The sequence below is a fragment of the Gouania willdenowi genome, chromosome 24 (genome assembly GCF_900634775.1).
Source record: "Gouania willdenowi chromosome 24, fGouWil2.1, whole genome shotgun sequence".
NCBI lineage: Eukaryota > Metazoa > Chordata > Actinopteri > Blenniiformes > Gobiesocidae > Gouania > Gouania willdenowi.
Genome location: NC_041066.1, coordinates 12,051,742 through 12,070,261, shown reverse-complemented (window position 1 = coordinate 12,070,261; position 18,520 = coordinate 12,051,742). Strand labels below are relative to the sequence as shown.

At 38.6% G+C, this 18,520-nt stretch overlaps 1 protein-coding gene across 2 annotated transcripts; it reads right to left on the bottom strand.

Annotated features, from left to right (window-relative positions):
• Positions 1 to 1,059: 1,059 nt before the first annotated feature.
• On the bottom strand, positions 1,060 to 10,366 carry gtf2a1 (general transcription factor IIA, 1). 2 transcript variants are annotated; one of them, XM_028439311.1, is made up of 10 exons: positions 10,285 to 10,366; positions 8,464 to 8,565; positions 7,836 to 8,025; positions 7,016 to 7,080; positions 6,672 to 6,747; positions 6,456 to 6,580; positions 5,429 to 5,533; positions 4,440 to 4,715; positions 4,206 to 4,295; positions 1,060 to 2,455 (listed from the first exon to the last, which is right to left on the bottom strand). In XM_028439311.1, exons 2-10 carry the CDS (start codon positions 8,506 to 8,508, stop codon positions 2,348 to 2,350), a joined length of 1,080 nt encoding a protein of 359 aa, XP_028295112.1. In that variant the 5' UTR covers positions 8,509 to 8,565; positions 10,285 to 10,366; the 3' UTR covers positions 1,060 to 2,347. The 2 variants fall into 2 exon arrangements, with proteins under 2 accessions (XP_028295112.1, XP_028295111.1); XM_028439310.1 differs by having other exon boundaries at positions 10,108 to 10,338.
• Between the last annotated feature and the right edge of the window lie 8,154 nt (positions 10,367 to 18,520).

The following is an 18,520-nucleotide window of genomic DNA, read 5'->3' as shown; positions in this document are numbered from 1 at the left end:
ACTGTGAGATTACGGAAAACTGGGCACGCCCCAGACACAGATCTGGGTACTTCATTCCATTCAAGCCCTAAAACTATTTCACCATACAACTGATTGGCAGTCACAGCAAGTTAGCTGGTAAGCAGAGAACGCTGAAGCGTCTAAATTCCACATCTCCAGGGCCTCATTATAATCCACACTTGCCGCCAGCTCCGACTCTTATGTCTGAGTGCTTAGGAGTAACTACAGGGCCCACTTCATCAGAAGCACCCAGGGATAGATTCCACCTCCGATCGCTCAGCTCCAAGCAGAATAAATCTTTGGGAAGCGTGATTTAGTGTAAAAGTGTCAGCATGACACAAATCCTTCCAATCTAAGGCTAAAACGTCCATGTAGTTCCTTAGTCTGCTTTAATCCGGGACAGTATTGCACCGTTATCCATGATTACTCCAAAGGGATTACGGATTGTATCGTTTTGGGTACGAAGCAGAAAAACAGACAACACCCGTAAAATTAGGGAAACATGGGATTTATATTTCCTACATCAGATTCAATGTAAATGTAACTGCTTTGTCTTTTTAATGCTATTTTATAATACAACATGAAACTGAAACTGTGATTCAATTTGTCTGCTGATATGTAATGACCCAAGGTTATAAAAAACATGTTTAATAAAACCCAAAATGTAATCGCTGGTCAATAATGTAATAAAAAGTGCTGAGCCAAAAAATTTAATAATACAAATTTAATAAAACCTGAAGTGTAATAACTGCTCAATAATTTAACAAGATACTGAGCTCAAAACATGAACACGTTTCGCCTTTTTTATGCATCTAAACTTTTTATATCAATATATATACTGTATATGAAGGTAAGAAAAAGAATGCCATGGATCTCCCGAAAGGCTTTAATTTATCTACTTACATAAATACATTAATGACCAGTTATTACATTTCTGGTTGTTGTTACATATCAGGCTTTAAGAGGGCTGCTTCAAAGTGTGTGTTTTGTCTGTACAGTGGTTGTATAATGCTGAAATAATACTTGGAGACACAAACAACCACCAAAGGCACACAGTAGTCAAAAAACACGTATAGTTTATTTCAAGTTGCTGCAACAGGGGCACTAAAAACAAACCGCAGAGAAACACACAAGCCCCAGAGCTGAACTCACTTGGATAGAAAATATTTCATTTTAAAATTCAAGATTAAATGAAAGCACAAGAGAACATGTGGTGGACAGCATGAGTTGGAACGCAGTGTTTGATGCACCTCTCGTCCGGCCAACAGAGAAAAAAGAAAAAAGGAACACTTAATAGATCGTAAGAGCACAGTTTGGTGCGGCTTTCCAAGCTTTCGAAAAATAGAACATTTTATAAACTTTTATGAATAAATAGAAACAAAAGACGCCGCCCTCCTGGGCTCTGCTGCGACTTTTAATGATTATGAGGTGTGCAAAGAGATCGACGAGTACATTGCCATGGAAAAGTGGTGAGAACACGTGAACACACGCACACACGTATGCACACACACACAGTGAGAGAAAGCTGTGGTTATTAACTAGACCGACTTCACAACACATTGATAAACTTACAGTGCAAAAGTTTTAAAACGGCCGTGGGAACTAAACTGAGAGCAAAGGACGCACACCAACAACATCACATTTTGTACATTTCTTAAACGAGCTCATTCCTTGTTAGATTTCAGGGTAAATGTGGAATGATGCTCCAGAGAAGCAGACGAGAGTAAAAATTAACAGTATTGATGAAATGAATATAGTTTAAAATCTAAAAAAAATAACTAGAAATCACTATTGGTTATATTAAAATAATGTCACTTTATCTTCCGTTTTCTGAACCCTTCATTCAACAAGATTTTTTTTTAAATGTTTAAAACAGTTGAAACAAACACTCTGGAGCACCGTTTTCTAATAACCATGATGTGAATTTAACTTGAAGCCAAAAAAAAAAAAAGGTGGTTCTGGTTGTTCTGAAGGCAGCGATCTTGACTGGTGGCACTAAGTTTGGACTTTCAGACACGAGTCAATCCAGTCAACTGACTCCAGTGCATCCTGATGGGATGTTGATTGAGGGGATGAGGGGATTCTTTCAAGAATAAGCAAAGAAGCCTGGGAAAAAAAAGAAAAGAAACAATGCTCTGCTCACAGGCTGTCGCTCACCCTGTTGGTTTCTGATTCTGCAAGGCTTGGTCGGGTGTTGCTGTGACACCAGTTAGTGTAGAGTTCCTCACAGACCTTTGGATTGGTTAGAGTTTGTGTCGACCCACAGGCCGACTCTTGTAAATATCCAGTCACAGGGTTGTTTATGGAAGGATGATTAAGAGTCTTTCGCTTTGTTTCCGCTTCTTCTTCACCATTCTGCGTCCCCGATGGCTTTGGAGAACACGTAATCTCTGCCGTTCAGATTCATAATCCCGTCCTTTAGGTGGAATTTCCATTTGTTCTTACTTCTGTGAATCTGCAGTGTGAATAAAATGAAAATGAGTCGATTACGAGCTGAGTACTGAAGCCTTGAAACGAGTGGCTCCAAAATGTTAACTGCGCTTCATCCTTGGATTTAACGTGAATGACATCAAACACAGACGCCACCATGCGGCTACAGAGCGTTAATCTGTATTTAGCAAGTCGCAAAGCAGTACAAGATCAAAATGCTGAGGTGTTTGAAAATGCTAAACTCAACCATCTGGTGTGTGTTGTATTGGTCTGCCTAGGATGGTTGACCAGAGAGCGACACACTGTAAAAACAACAGTGTCTATTTGTACGGTTGCCGTACGGACAACCCCCGGTGCTATTGTTATGGTTACCAAAGTACCACAAGTACGTAGCGTCTTAGGGTTAGAATTTAACCCAATATCACAACAATTTTTAGGGTTAGGGCAGGGATTAGTCTTAGTCACGTGACCTAATCTGGCCAAATAGGGGCGCTGCGAACGGATAGAACGTCAGTATATTGATACGGCAACAGTACGGATAGCCACTGCCTAAAAACAACAGCTCAACACGCTATTTTGTCTTTTGTGTAATGGCACGTTCACACCAAACGCGTCAGGTTTACATACACAATATATGGTGGACACGCTTCTCGGAGCATCGAGAGATTGCTCCAAGCTGTATAAGCCAGCGGACTATTACTATCGAGACAGGAATAGAAAAGAATAGTGAGGAGGTCGGGCTCTTGGGCAAGTTACTTAAACTTTTCACCAACAACAAAGAAGCCCCTCCCTAAAACGCGCTCAACAAGCTCTCTTCCCAGCTTGTTTGGATGTCTTCGACCCTCGGTGACAAGCTTCTGATTCAATGAGCACAAGCGTCCAACTAGGGGCGTTAGGTGCGATACTGATGCCCGAAAAGCGTGCAGCACAAATGTGACGCGTGAGAAGACCAGGAACATGTCGATCAAGGGGCCGTTTTGAGTTATTTACAAATTCAGAAAGTGTGGATTATAAGCTTTCCAATGGTGTCACACTCGTAAAAATCAAATAATATTCGAAGTTATGGCCGTTTGAATATTTAAATGTCTGAAGGTCATTAGGGGAAAAAAACAGTCTTCAAAGATTGTGAAGTGTTTGTTACTTCACAGCAGCAGGCTGAGGGAGCAGAAACACGGGCTGCTTATTTGCATTAAACCAGCCCCCCAGCAACGGTTGTAAAAAGCTGTTTGTACCGTTTAAATGCGATTTATCTGAAATTAATATATTTCTGTTCAGCGTATCTGTGAAATGAAGTGCAGTGTGAGCGTTCACAGTTTCACCTTTAGAAGCTGCTTTTGCAGAATAGAGGCCTACGTCGCCAGGAGTTTTACTTCAACGTGCAGTTTATCGGCCGAAATCAATAACAAGAGTGTGCGGACCGCCAAAGGCAATCGCTATGGTAATCAGCTGTTGGTATTCCACACACCCAAACACAGACGCACTAAAACAAACCATTCTCAAAGACAAAGCTTCCTGTTTTAAACCTTCAATACTTTATTTGAAGCCCAGGGTGCTTTCTTTATAACTTATACTAGCATAGTTTACAAAGAAACAGAAATCACTATTTTCTCAGGAAAATTAAGGCTTTTGCCCTATTTCTGTTTTTTAATGCCGACTTGTTCCAGGTTTTCTCATAGAGCGGCATATTGTGGCATTTGAAGGTGTATTAGGAAACAGGATGTGATATTAATGCAGTGGATGATTGGTCGAGTGGAGCCTGTGACAGCTGATCGTACCTTGTCGTACTGACACACCACTACATTCTCTGTATCGAACAGTTCCTGGTCCTCCTCGTCACTGACATCGTCCTCACTGTTCAGAGGCTCCTGAGCAGGAAATCAAACCAACCATCAAATATCAGCAGTTCACAGTGAAGAATTCATGTATTCATTACTTGATGAAACTGTAGCAGTGAATAAACGTAGTTAGGCTGCTCTGAAACACAAAAACAAATCCCAATTTCCTCTCACCTCTTCAACCTGGCCATCCTCGCCACCATCCTTGTCCTTTTCCTCTTCCTCGTCTTCATCGTACTCCTCCTCCTCGTCCTCATCCTCTTCCGAGGACGAGTCTCCCGCTCCGTCCACCTGGAGCATTATGGGTGGCTGCTGCGCCTGAGGCTGAGCCTGCTGCTGCGCCTGGGCCTGCACTGAGGCCTGTGGTGCAGCTGCACCCTGGGCCTGCTGCACCTGGGCTGCTGTTGCTGCCTGACCAGGCTGTGAGGCCATGGCTGCTGCCTGCATCACCTGATGAAACGCAGAGAACACAGTGAGACCAACAGTTGCAACGTTTTGTTGTAAAACGACATCAGTTCTAAACTACCAGAATGATTTACACATTTCACTCATTACATTTCCACTCAGTGTGACCCTTTTCTGTTCTTTTTTAATATTATGGGTATCCAATATTGCTTTAGTTGACTATTTGTTTAACACTGTTGTTGCTATTATTCCTACAATTACTATAATTGCTACTGTAATTGTGTTTTCTTTTGTTTTGATTTATCCCTGATCCTGTTTCTTATTTTATGCATGTAATTACTCTACCAAATGTGGAAAACTTTGTTAATTGAGTGCCAAAAATGTCCAATAAAAAGAGTTTTGGAAGAAAAGAAATACATTTCCACCAAATAAAGTACATAAACTACATGACTTGTTTAAAATACAAAATTATGTGTACAACTAGCAGGATTACGATTGAACAACACATCATCAGTAAGGTAAAACTAACGTTATCACAAACATTTGAACCACAATTCACAAGAATATCTACTCAGAGAGTTCACATACTTTTTGGCTAGTGCTCACATTTTAAAAAAACATTTGGTTATACCCCAGTTTTTTTTTTTATCTCAGGTGGTAATTATTACCTTTTAACACTATAATAAATGCATGTAGACATTAAAACAACTCTAAATACTTTTTAAACTCATGGTTAGGGAATTTACTGAGGCTTTGACCTGTGCATTGCCTTGGACTTTGTTTCCAGGAGCTAAAACGATCTGCTGAGGCTGGATGATGACTCCCGTTTGCTGCGGTAAGCCTCCCTGCAGAGGAGCCAGAACCTGGAGACATTCAGCAGGGAACGCAAAAACAATTGTAGAACCCATGGGATTAATTCCTGTTCAACTGTTATCTAATAATGTTGTTAAAAATAATGTTATGGAAACAATTTAATCATCATAAATGAATCAAGGAGAAAAAAAAAAAAAAAAATCTATATATAGAAGAAGATCGTCCCTTCCAGTTCTTGAGCTGATAATTAGGCCATTAATCTTAATTAGCCAATAACTGCATTTAAAGTCAAAGATGTGATTATGCTCAAATAATTTTAATAGGTGACAGTAGAAAAAGTGGTAAAAAGGGTTGGAATTGGAACAATTAGTTTAAACTGGCAAACAATTAGGCATGACAAATCATGAATGTGGTTAGATTAGCAAATATAAGCATGAAATATGGAGAAAAAAGATTAAAAGTGACAATGGGTCAGCATACGTGACATTAGGTGAGAAAAGTGGTGGAAATAGTTTATAGGTGCCGAAAATGTCTTGAAAGGGAAATAAATGTGCAGAAAATGCATTGACATTTGATGGAGAAGTGGCAGAAATGTGAGCAATGTAGCAAAAATGCATTAAAGGGACGAAAAATATGACAAGAAAAAGTAACAAAAATAGATTAAAATATGGCAAGTTATGTGTAGTTGCATAAAAAGGGTAAAATAAGCAAAAATGGGCTCAAATTGTTCAGAATGTGTATATATATATATATATATATATATTTAAGGCATTTGGCAACCCCCTTCTAGTGTCTCGTGACCTCAAATGGGGTCCTAACCCCAAGGTTGAGAACCCCTTCTATAATCTATGTTTAGTTGAGGTGTTGTTAAATAAATAACTAATAACTGGTAGCTCTCAGATGGAACCAATAAACAATTTAAATAGGTGACAGATTTATAATGATGTCCTCATCCCAGGGTTCTCCTCATACCTGCTGAATGACTGGAGCCTGAACGCCACCAGGCTGCATCTGCTGCTGCAGGAGGATCTGCTGCTGCGGCTGCTGTATGATGTACTGAGCTCCGTTAGCAGCACGGACCACCTGAAGGATTTGACCTAAAACAAAACCAACACAAGACAGGCTTCACATTAGTTCCTGGTTTTAGTTTCCACACTGAGCAGTTTCTGTAAGGGGGGGTGGGTTTACCTTGGCTGGTTATGAGCTGTTGGTATGGGGTGACCCCTGTTGGTAGAGCAAGCGTTGCTGCAGTAGCTGCTGCACTCTAGTGGACAAAAGGAGAAAACACACACAGGTCAGGACTCATTTTCTACCCTGAGGTTGAAAAAAATTCAAAATGTACAGGAAAAAAACACTTAATTTGATCAAAAATATATAATAAATTAATTAACGGGACATTAAGACCTGATCTACTCAATCTGAAATAAAACCAACACAGCTGGGACAGATGTGAGTTTGACCAGCAATTTGGAACATTTTTATTTCTTCCTGGACTTTACGTTTATATTTTAAGAGCAACACAATCCACTCACCATCCCCGTCGCACTCATGTGCTGAAGAATCTTTGAATCCTGTACAATGACTTGCTGCTGGGGAGCTGTAGAGATAATAAACATGTCTGAGTTTTTATATACTATACGTGTCAAAATATCCATATCATGTTTAACGTTTAGTACAAGTTTTACTAATTCGTATGACAAATATGACACTGTAAAAACCAATTGTTGGAGCTTTTTGGTTACAAGACCTAATTAAACATCTTTGAACCACTATCATATATTAAGTTCAGTACAAACCGATTTCATTACTCACTAACTTCAACATGTAAACATGCAGAAATTGGTGCAGAAATTGGTGTAGGGGGGTAATGAAATTTAAAAAGTAGGAATAATTAGTTTAAACTGGCAAATAATCAGCTTAACAAATTGCGAATGTGGTTAAATTGGCAAAGATACGCATGAAATACAGTGAAAAGAGGTTATAAGTGACAATAATGGATGAACATATCTGATATTAGGTTGAAAAGTGGTGGAAAGAGTTTATAAGTGCCAAAAATGTGCAGAAACGGCACTGAAATTTGATTGAGAAGCGGCAGAAATGCGAGTAAAGTAGCAAAAATGCATTAAAAGAAGCAAAAATATGGCAAGAAAAATGGATTAAAAGAGAGTTAAAATATGTAATGTTTAGTGTAGTTGCAGAAAAAGGGTTAAAATAAGCAAAAATGGGATCAAATTGTTCAGAAAATACTTAAAGGCATCTGGCGACCCCAAAAGGCTGAGAACCCCTGCTGTAATAGTTGAGGTGTTGTTAAAGAAAGAACCAACAACTGGTAGCTCTCAGTTGGAACCCCACCTTGCTGCTGCTGCTGGGGGGGAAGGAGGACTTGCTGTGCCTGCGTTGGATGGGTTGGATGGCTAAGCTGCTGGACTTGTTGTACTTGCTGAACCTGCTGCTGCTGCTGTTGTTGCGCTGCGAGCAGGGCCTGTTCCTCAGTGTGGAAGCCTTCCACTGCCTTGGACTGCAATAGTTTGTTCTCCCAAAGCTAAACAACAGGACAAAAAAAACACAAATGCATCGTGAAAAAAAGTATATCCAGAAATACAAACGAGTCACTTTAAACTGGCGATTCTCAACTGGTGGGTCACGGACAGCTGGTCAAAAATAAAAAAATACTTAACGTCTTTCATGTTGGATCCGTCTTTTATTTTTCTTTTAACAGACATGCTGTAAAATGCATGTTGCATGGGAAAATATATAGGTTTATGTTTTTTTTTTAAAAAAAGATTGTGTGTTTAACAGCTTTAAAAAAAATAAATAAAAAAAAAACGTAGTTGGCTGTAGGTCGTGATTTAATAAAAATGTGGGTCCCAGGGTGAGACCAGTTGAGAACCACTGCTTTAAACCCTCATCTTATTACTGTTTTAATGAAAATGTTCAGAGTTCACATCCACTTAAAATGCACTTTGAAAGGTAGATTTACCGTTTTCAGCTCCAGGAGAACTTGCTCGTCCCCGCCCTCATCCATGAACAACTCCCTCACTTCATTGATCACATCCTCTATTACAGACTTGTAAAGTTTAGGCTGTGGGACAATAAAGAGACAACATGTGCATCAATGTGTAACTATAACAAAACTTTAACCAATGCATTGAAAGAGCAGATAACACTGTAGCGTCTGTAAAAAACAAAATAATAAATAAAATAAAAAGGAATTTCCCCCTGGGATAAAGTATATCTGATTCTGATCTGATAGTAGTGGAGATTAAATTGTCATATGACCAAATAAATGTGGTACTGGGGGGGGCTGCAGTTCTGTATTTAACAATAATAAACAGCCTTAAGAGATACATAAAATGTAATTAATAAAAACTCATTGATGTATTACAGACAGACAGGACAGCAGTCCTCCATGGAAGTATTTAAAGATATATTACACTAACAGTAAACTTATTGAAGGGATATGAAGTGAGCAGATGAGTTCTACTGAGACTGAAATGTAATCCCACAGGTTTAGCTGTGCTAATCTACATCATCCAGCTCTGTCTAAATCAACAATATAAAACACGTCCCATAGGAAACAACACAAACATGGCGTCAGTTAGAGGCTCTAGTAGTGTTTGCTTCTTCAACACCGACACCGAAAGAGACCGGGGCCTGAACAGCCAGTCAGCCCGCAGTCCGCAGCTCAGACCTCGGCGTCGCTTTCCCTTCCCTCCCCCTCGGATCCTCCACTATTTAAAGCGCACTCTGGTGTTTATATGTAGAGCCGGTGACGTAGCGCGGAGTAGCACCTTCCCATCCCGGGCAGTCTATATTAGAGAGCCAATATGGCGGTATAAAACCAGGCGGCGGGAAGGAGGAGGAGGGCCAGAAGAGAGAGACGCAGAGAGAGGACAGACATGGAGGCCATTTTACAGAGCCGTGTTCACATTGTGCTGGGACTCTAGGCGGTGTGTGAAGGACATTTTCGCCGTTATCTCCTTTTTTTTCTTTTTAAAGAAAGCTTAGTTTGGACTGGGTAGAGATTATTTATCGAAAGGGAGCGGGGCTAATATTTAATGGGAAAGCGGGGCAGTGCTGTTTGTTTGTAGGACTGTTGTCCTGTCGTCGTCTTTTTCTCGTGGAAATGGTGGACAATAATGAGGCAGCAGAGTGGGAATGAACGGCTCTTTACAACGCTTTTAATGTACACAAAACAGCCCTCATTCACTCAAAGTGGACGGTGGAGATGTGCTTGGCGTACACATGTATGTATATTTAATAAAAATAAAATAAAACCACAGCAAATACACACAAAAAAGAGGTCCAGCTGGTGCAGAAAACCACGGTTTGACTCAACTGAGCACAAATTTTACTTTAGCCTCGAGAACACCCAGATAAGATTTACTGCTTTAATCTGCCAAATTAGTGCGTAAAACAAGTTTTACTCCTAAATAAAGCGATTCTGCACCCGCTTTAAAAAACAAAACAAAACACTAAAAGCTTAATTTGTAAAATAAATAGTGTCACTGCACCAAAATATGTCTTTAATCAAACAGGGTTATCTTTCCTGTAGTCAACAGACAGCTTTTCATTGACTCCCCCCAGTTAGCCCCGCTGACAGTCCTTAGAGATTGAGTCTTACCACTGGGTTCGAGTTAGCCGAGCTCGCCATTACACGCGTAGTGTACAAACCACACGGAAATAGGCGAGAAACAGAGCCAAAAATTACGAAAAATGACTTAAAACAGCTGGGAGCGGTGTTTGGAGACAGCCGGCATCACTTTTGTAAATAAAACACAGTTTTGACGGTCTTATTTACAATCCCGGGCTGCGACTCCCCAGCCGTCCTCCGTCCGTCGATGTCTTGCTTTATATACTGAGCGATGGGAGCTGCGAGTGCGCGAGACATAGGGCAGGGACAGGTCCTGCTTATCGCGAGATTTCAAGTCGCGTTTGGAATTTGATGACGAGCCAGTATAAGAGGCTGATGGGAAACGTAGTTTGATTTCGCCGAATAGGAAATTCTTTTTTATTTTTTTTTTTTTTATTTTTAAAAAAAATCACTTTAGCTTTCCAAAGCTCTGTTTAATTTTGAACACTGCAAACCGATCGAATGTATTTAACACGTCATGGTCAAATGGTTTAATACCGTTTAATACCGTGGTAGAGGGTCGTCTTCTGATCGAGAGGTTGGGGGTTCGATCCCAGTACCTGACTCCAAAAATATAAGAAGACAACAAAAATGCAGAAAAAAATGAGTCGCAAAACACACAAAATGAGTACAAAAATACATGAAATGAGAGAAATATATATTAAAAATTACAACAAAACACACAAAATGACAGAAAAATACACAAAAGAACAACAAAAACACACAAAATCACAACGACAATACTCCAAAACCCACACATTATGACTAATAATACAAAATGACACAAAAATAAACAGCAATGATGCCAAATATATAAGAAGACAACAAAAATGCAGAAAAATGAGTCACGAACACACATGAGTACAATAATACTTAAATTGGGAGAAATATATCCTAAAAATGACAACAAAACACACAAAATGACGAAAAATACACAAAAGAACAACAAAAATACCCCAAATCACAACAACAATACTCTAAAACTTAAACATTATGGCCATAATAATACAAAATGACACAAAAAATAAACATAAATAACACCAAAAATATAGGATGATGATAAAAATGGAGAAAAGTCACGAAACACACCAGATGAGTACAATAATACACAAAATGACAGAAAAATACACAAAAAACAGCAAAAATACACAAAAAACAGCAAAAATACACAAAATCACAACAATAATACGATACTACACAAAATGAGAGAAAAGTATACTAAAAATGACAACAATACACACAAAATGACAGGAAAACACACAATATAACAGCAAAAATACAAAAAATTACAACGACAATACTCCAAAACCACACATTATGATTATAGTAATACAAAATAACAGAAAAAGAAACAGAAATGACTCCAAAACTATAAGAAAACAACAAAAAACAAATTGCAAAACACACAAAATGAATACAGTATTACACAAAATGAGATAAAAATATACTAAAAATGACAATAAAAACACATAATACACAGAAATGACTCAAAAACTCAAAACAACAACAACAATACACCCAAAATAAAAGAAAATAAAACAAAATGGCAGAATAATATACAAAACGAGAACTAAAATGCAGAGAAAGCCTTTGTTCTTCCTGTGTAATGCTCAGATTTATTTATTTTTTCAATACTGACAATAATGTTGATCATGTAACTCTGGGAGCAAAGAATTCAATTTTTTGTGTCCCCCGCTGTGATGAAAGTTACCCCTCTCTGAAATAGATATAAATAATATAATATTGCCAGTAGAAAATGTCACACTGAAATCCTTTACAGGTCAAAGTACCTAAAACAAGCAACCTAAATAACATTCAATTGTAATACATGTACTTATTACTTAGTTCCCAATGTGTAAAAATACCATTAATTCATAAATTATTGATGTTTATGCATTATTTGTGTTTTCCATGGTAAATCAGGATGTCTGTCGAGCTGGAACTGTGTAAATATTAAGTGATTATGACTAAAGGATGTAGCTGCAACAAGCATCAGTCAATTCACATGTTTGAACAACATGGCTGGTAAACCATCGCTGTGTTTCCATGGATTTTGGATTACTTACATCATGACTATTGATTGATTGATCATCTGGGATTAGGCTCCACACTGAAAAAAGATGATCTGATGACTCACAACGCCAGGTGGAGTGGACAAATGCACATTAGCTGTGAAAGGCCAATAGATGTCATTTGTGAAGCATAAACCATATTTGTCATTCCCTCAATGGTATCCCATTGATTTTATTCTTTATGGCATAGATGGGCTACTTTAACACAGCAGGAGCCGCAACTGTGTGATCCGAGGGCCACATTATGAACAGTGATGTCAGCATTTGAAATAATGTCAGATGTGAACATTAATACAGAAAAGAAAAAAGGGGTTCGTGCGTGACTTTGTGTCATTTTTGGCTTATTTTTTGTATGTTTTTATGTTTTTTTTTTGCTTCATATTTCATGACTTTTCCTAATTTGATGGGTACAATCAAATAAGCATAAAATTATATAAAGCAAACATATAAAAGCTTGCATGGCAGCCCTTTATGCAAATTATTCCTCATTGTGCTCTGTGTGTATTGCAATTTGCACACTCTCTCTTGAACATGTCCTCTAGGAAAAGGTTGACTGTCAATGAGGTTTTGGAACAGCTCTTTCACAGTGAAAGTGACGTAGAGGAGGATGTGACTGAGACAGAGGATTGTTTTAAGGAAGATGATGATTTTGAGACTCGTCTGATGAGAATGAGTGTGTTGACCCTCCAGTAGACACAATCCCTTCCAATAAATGGACAGACCAACATCAATCAATGTGGTTAATTCGGTGAGAATCATGAAAGTGCGCCCCACATTAGAAAAGATTTTCAAGATACCCTAAGGGTGCGTCTGAGTAGTCACTCCTATCCACTTTTCCTTGTCCCCCAGAAGTGGCGGCCATTATGAGGAGCATTTCAATTCTCTGAAAGCTAAGGAAAGAGGCTCAATGCTCCCTTTATAACCTCCTTTGGCCTTGGAAACACTGATGTATAATTTACCAAAGGAGACAAGATAGACAAGAAGCTGCCCCACAATTCCTTGCTATGACATTGTTTAAAGGGACCCGCTCATCTGAGCGTTCACAGAAACTCACGATGGCTGAAAACAGAGCATTCTGTCATTCAAGAAAAAGGGATCAGAGAACATTTATATGTACATTTGTATGACTACAATGTTATGTAGGCTTATATCTTGCATAAATGTAACAGTTTCATAAAATCATATTTGTGACGTTCTTTTAGTTTCACTTTTGTTCCTCATATATATATATATTTTATTTCCTAGTCACTGTGTTTTTTGTCACTTAAAATATTTGTATATTGTGTAAATTATATTAAAAATTGGCAAAACTGTAATGAAAACTTTTGACCACTGGGGGGGGCAATTCCCCCTCTGCCCCCACAGACTCCACTAATGATTCAAACTGTGTGATTTTGAGATTATATCAGCGGTTCTTTCCCTAACTCCTTTAGAAAGACTCCCAACACCTTTCCTTCATCCCGTGACGTCATCCAAGGAAAAGTGGATAGGAAAGGAGTTAGGAGGGACTATTTGGACGCAGCCTACCTCTAAAAACTGAAAGTTTGACCTGATGGTGGCGCTACAGGAAAGATCATCTCATCACCACAACCAATAGGGTTCATACTCACGTGGTCAGTAATGTTGTCAGTAAATTCGAGAAGTTTTGGATGAAAACTATTAAAGATAAATTCATTCTAATGTATGGTGGCGCGAGAGAACAGGTCATGGTTTCATTATGAAGGGGTTATTTACAGTATGTGTTCGACAAATTAACAAAGTGTCTGATACGAAAGCTTTTTCTGAAAATCATTTTTTTCTGGAGGCAAATATCTTTGGGGTCAGATTGAACCCGAGGGTGAAACGTGTTATTAATATTTGAGGATAATAACAGGGTTAATGTACTAATGTAAGTAACTGTTCTTGTAATTACAAGTTGATACCACAAGAGAGTGATCACACTTCATGGCACAAGAGCCAGCACACAAACTCAGTGCCACACACACACACACACACACACACGCTGCAGCTTGTAACTGTTTTACATGTTATTGAATAAAGGCAGATTTAAGTGAGTGTTTGGGTGAGCTCCATGCAGAGGGGCTTGTGTTGCTGATCTGAAATGCACTTACTCTGACTACCAGGGGGAATATTTCCAAAAACAATAAAGCTTTGCAATAAATGGGAGCTGACAAGGGAACGTTACCTCCACTTCTGTCTCCATGGAAACTTGCCTTGCTGGTCATTCTGTGGATATGGATGATATAGACCAGGGAACGCGCAGCTCTCTGTGCATCAATCCACTAAGCACTCCAATGTGGCTCCTGGAAAATGGAATGTCACCACGTCTGAATTTATTTCACACAGATTGAAATAAAGGCCCACCTGACCCTGATGAGGATATGGTTGTAATTTTTACACATAACCTGCACTGCATGGCATGATGGGTAAAGGAGAAGATGATATGGAAAATAGGATTAGGGGCCCTTGTCCAATCTGTGATCCAACATCTGAAAACATGAGATCAAGTGTGGCACATTGTCCATGAACCTTTGAGTCTCAATATCTGTAACTGAGTCACATGATCCCCCCAGTGAAGATCTGGAGAATGCACACACACTTTTTTTTTTTTTCATCTTTTTCCTCCACACACACACACCCTCCACCCCACACACTCGTCTTTTGCTTTAGTTGCATAGCAACAGAGGAGCTGCTATAGCTCCAGTTGTGTTGTGGTGGAGGCACTGGCTCAAGTTTTAACTGGTCCAAGCGTCAATTATGAATGGACTTTCAGTGTCACTACAGCTCCAAAACTGCACTGATAAGACATGGAGGAATTCTTTGGTACACTGGACACTTGTTCCCCTGAGGGGTCACAGGGAGAAGTGGAGTTTGACTCAAATCAGGAGAATTAAACTTAACCGATTAGAGAAGGCAAATTAATAATTAAGTGGTGGAAGCAGCAGGTTATGATAAGACCCTTGTTGATGGGAATGTGTGAGGTTAATGATTGGGGTCAGTCTTAAGAGAAAATTAAAAAAAAAAGTCTCCAAACACCTGAAAAGCTATTGCTTCACTTCTTAGTGTAAAGGTGTTGCTCTGTAGTCATAGGTAGAGTTTGAGATTCTTGCCAGCAGGGGCAGCAAAAAATATACAAATAAATATATGGAACTTCTCCAGTTTCACTTAACAAATAAGGAATGAAAAGAAATGTATCTAACTGTTTTAATTATTATTATTATTATTATTTCTCATTTCTGTAACGTTTCTAAAGCTGTATTATGGACCCGCCAAAATAAATCCAAAATGCAGCATGAAATATTCAGCAACTTCTTGTAACTTAAAGGTGCAGTCCGCAACTCTCAGATCCCTCTCTCCCCCTCCCTCCCCGCTGCTCTCTTGCCCTGCGTCCAAACTTTCCAAAGTCTCCTCCTCCAGACCATACACTGTAAAAAAAGACGGCGCTCTAGTTCCGGTAAAGGGGCGGGGACTGTGAGCAACAGCTGTCAGACAGTCCGTCAAACACAACCCGGGCCCTGATTGGTTCTTTTTGCTCGGTCGCGGTGCATTCTGGCAATCTGCCAAAGGCTGCAGGAGCAGCAGGGGGGGCTCAATGAGCCTGTAGTATTTTTTTACACAAACTACTAGTTTGATGTAAAGCTGTCCTTACATAGTGACAGCTTTAGCAAATTCGATCCGTACGCAGTGCCTCCCATTGGCCAGCTTAGGTCATGTGAAAGGTCAGTCATTGGTCAGTTTAGGTCCCGTGATTAAGACTAAACCTAACCCTAAACCTAAAATTTGTTACGATATTGGGTTATAACCTACCCTAACCCTAAGACGCTACGTACTTGTCCTTCGGTAAACGTACCAATAGCACCGGGAGTTGTCCGTGCGGCAACCGTACAAATAGACACTTTCTTTTATTTTGTGAACCTTTGAATGTTATATCACCATTTTTATCATTTCCTAGTTACTGTGTTTTTGGCACTTCAAATATTTGAACATTATGTAAATTATAATAAGAATTTTATTTTTTCAAATAAATTTAGGAAAACTTAAATGAAAACTTTTGACCACCAGGGTTAGGGTGATCAAACTCCGCGTATGTCTGTAGTGCATGTTAAAGTGGTAGTGGTGCACCTGCATGTGATATTGTATCATAAAACAAATGTTTGTATTTTAACATGCAGTTGATGTAAATGTATTGTAATAATAAGATACACCACATCTCAGAACACTGCAAAATTTCAAATGTCTTAAATATTTTGAATCCATTTCAGAAACTAAAAGCAAATTCTAGCTAGGCAAAACAAGGCAGGAGCGGTTAGCATGTATAGGCAGAGAAAAAAAAACGCCGCTATAAAGACAAAAAAAAATACAGAATACTGTAGATGTTGTCAAGTAGATGATTCATTATTTCATAGGCTCCATTTGTTGAAAAACTGTTTAAAAAGGCCTCTTTTTTTAATTTTTTCCCTCTTTCGTTTTTTTTTTTTTTTTTTTTTTTTCCATTGGCTCCAATTGTTCACATGAGAATAAAATTGAAAATGCTGTGAAAAATTTATAATTTACAATGTTTATTTTTTAGTTAAAAATTGATATGCACAATAATGCGGATGGAAATGATTTAGAACAGGAAATATAAGATCTTCAAAAACATATAGTCAGTCTGGAAGGCGGGAGATGACTGGAAATGATAGAATCTATACAAACCAAGCTATTCAGGAGGCATTAACTGTTTCATTCCACTTATTTAAAAAAAAAAAAAAATGAGATAATTCAAAATATGTTAATTCCATCATTATGCTCGATTTGTTTTTCCGTATTGTTCTGAGTAAAGGGGATGCATGGATTTAGGAATAAGAGAAACGTGATACTCGAGCAAAAAAGTTTGATAATCACTGATGAAAAGCATATTAATTTGTGCCTAATCCTTACTATAATGAACAAATGTGCTGTTTAAAGGCCACTGTTATTCAAATTTAAACCTTGTACTCATATGTTACAACACCAAATATGTTTTTTTTCACGTTTGCCACAAATTAAATGCAATAAGAATTCAATCATCTATTCAATTTCTGCTTTTTTTCCCCCTGCTTGTCCTTTTGTTAAAAAACACTAGAGTCATCCTTCACTTTCACCTTGTTATTGATTTAGTTACTACAAAGTGCAGTGTGGTCGTTTTCAAAGCACAGAGATTGAATTATAACCTCTTATAAAACATTATGCAACCCTTTACTCCCTCACCCACATCTGGATAGACGATGAAAACAAGTTGGAAAAATGTGAATTGATTTAATACCTCATAAAAACAAATAAGGTAAAGCATGAACTATAATTTAGATGTTTTTCCCTCTAAACAAATAAGAACCTCCGTCTCATAATTTACCCCCGTAATAAAATATCAGTCAATTTAATCTTCTGCAACTTGTATTTTTTTTTTTTTATTATTGCAACCAACTGGAAGACAATACATCACATAAACATCATTGTAGTTTTTCAGAAAATGGAAAACAAAATAAAACAACATTTATATATTTTTTTTGCCACGGTATTGGACAACGTTGATATTTACATGAAGTGATGAAATAGGTCTTAAAATTATTCTTTGGCAATATGATTGCACAATAAGGAGAAAAATGAACACAAATAAACAAAACAAAAAAAAAAAGGAAAGATAACACCTTGGGTGTATACTCTGCATCACATCTTACGAATTAATGTTTTGCAATTTGACATCTCTAACCTATGGCTTTCCAATCTTTAGCTCCGACAGTAAAACAAGAGAAAGACACATGGCAGTATTGTGGAAAGGAAAGCCCAACAGGAAAAAAAAAAAAAGGCATGTAAAAATATCAACAAACAAAAATTGGCCACTTTCTTTGAGAGCGTTTTCTAGAAGGTTTTTGGCAGACGTGAATAAACCCTTGTTCTGTTGGGGGCGACTCCGGCAGTGAAGTGTGTTTTTCTTTGCTTTCGATTTTTTTTTTTTTTTAATGTGGCGCGAGCTCTGATTTTACCAGGACTCGCAGGTCAGGAGTTCAGCTCTGCTGCTCGTCACTGAATCAAAAAAGATAGGTACCAAACCAACAAACTGCCCCCCCCCCCCCCCCCCAACCCCACCCCACCCCAAGCCTGACAAGCCTCTCACCAAGTGAACATGCTATTACTCACCACGACAGTGGATTGTTACATCAAATACAGCAGAGTGCTTGACCCCCCCCCCCCCGAGACAGAGAAACGGATGGCACACACACCACGAGAACACCAACGGTCTCTCTTTAAAATACGTCGTCATGGATACCGTGCAAATATAAAAGCCAGTGATGCATGCTACAGGTGGCAAAAAA

What these genes read in the sequence shown, in the direction of transcription:
- gtf2a1 (XM_028439310.1), bottom strand. Translation starts at nt 10,137, where the DNA reads ATGGCGAGCTCGGCTAACTCGAACCCAGTG. An exon ending in CCCCCAGCAGCAGCAGCAAG is followed by an intron (nt 7,081 to 7,835) that starts GTGGGGTTCCAA and finishes TTATCTCTACAG; the next exon opens with CTCCCCAGCAGCAAGTCATT. An exon ending in ACAGCTCATAACCAGCCAAG is followed by an intron (nt 6,581 to 6,671) that starts GTAAACCCACCC and finishes GTTTTGTTTTAG; the next exon opens with GTCAAATCCTTCAGGTGGTC.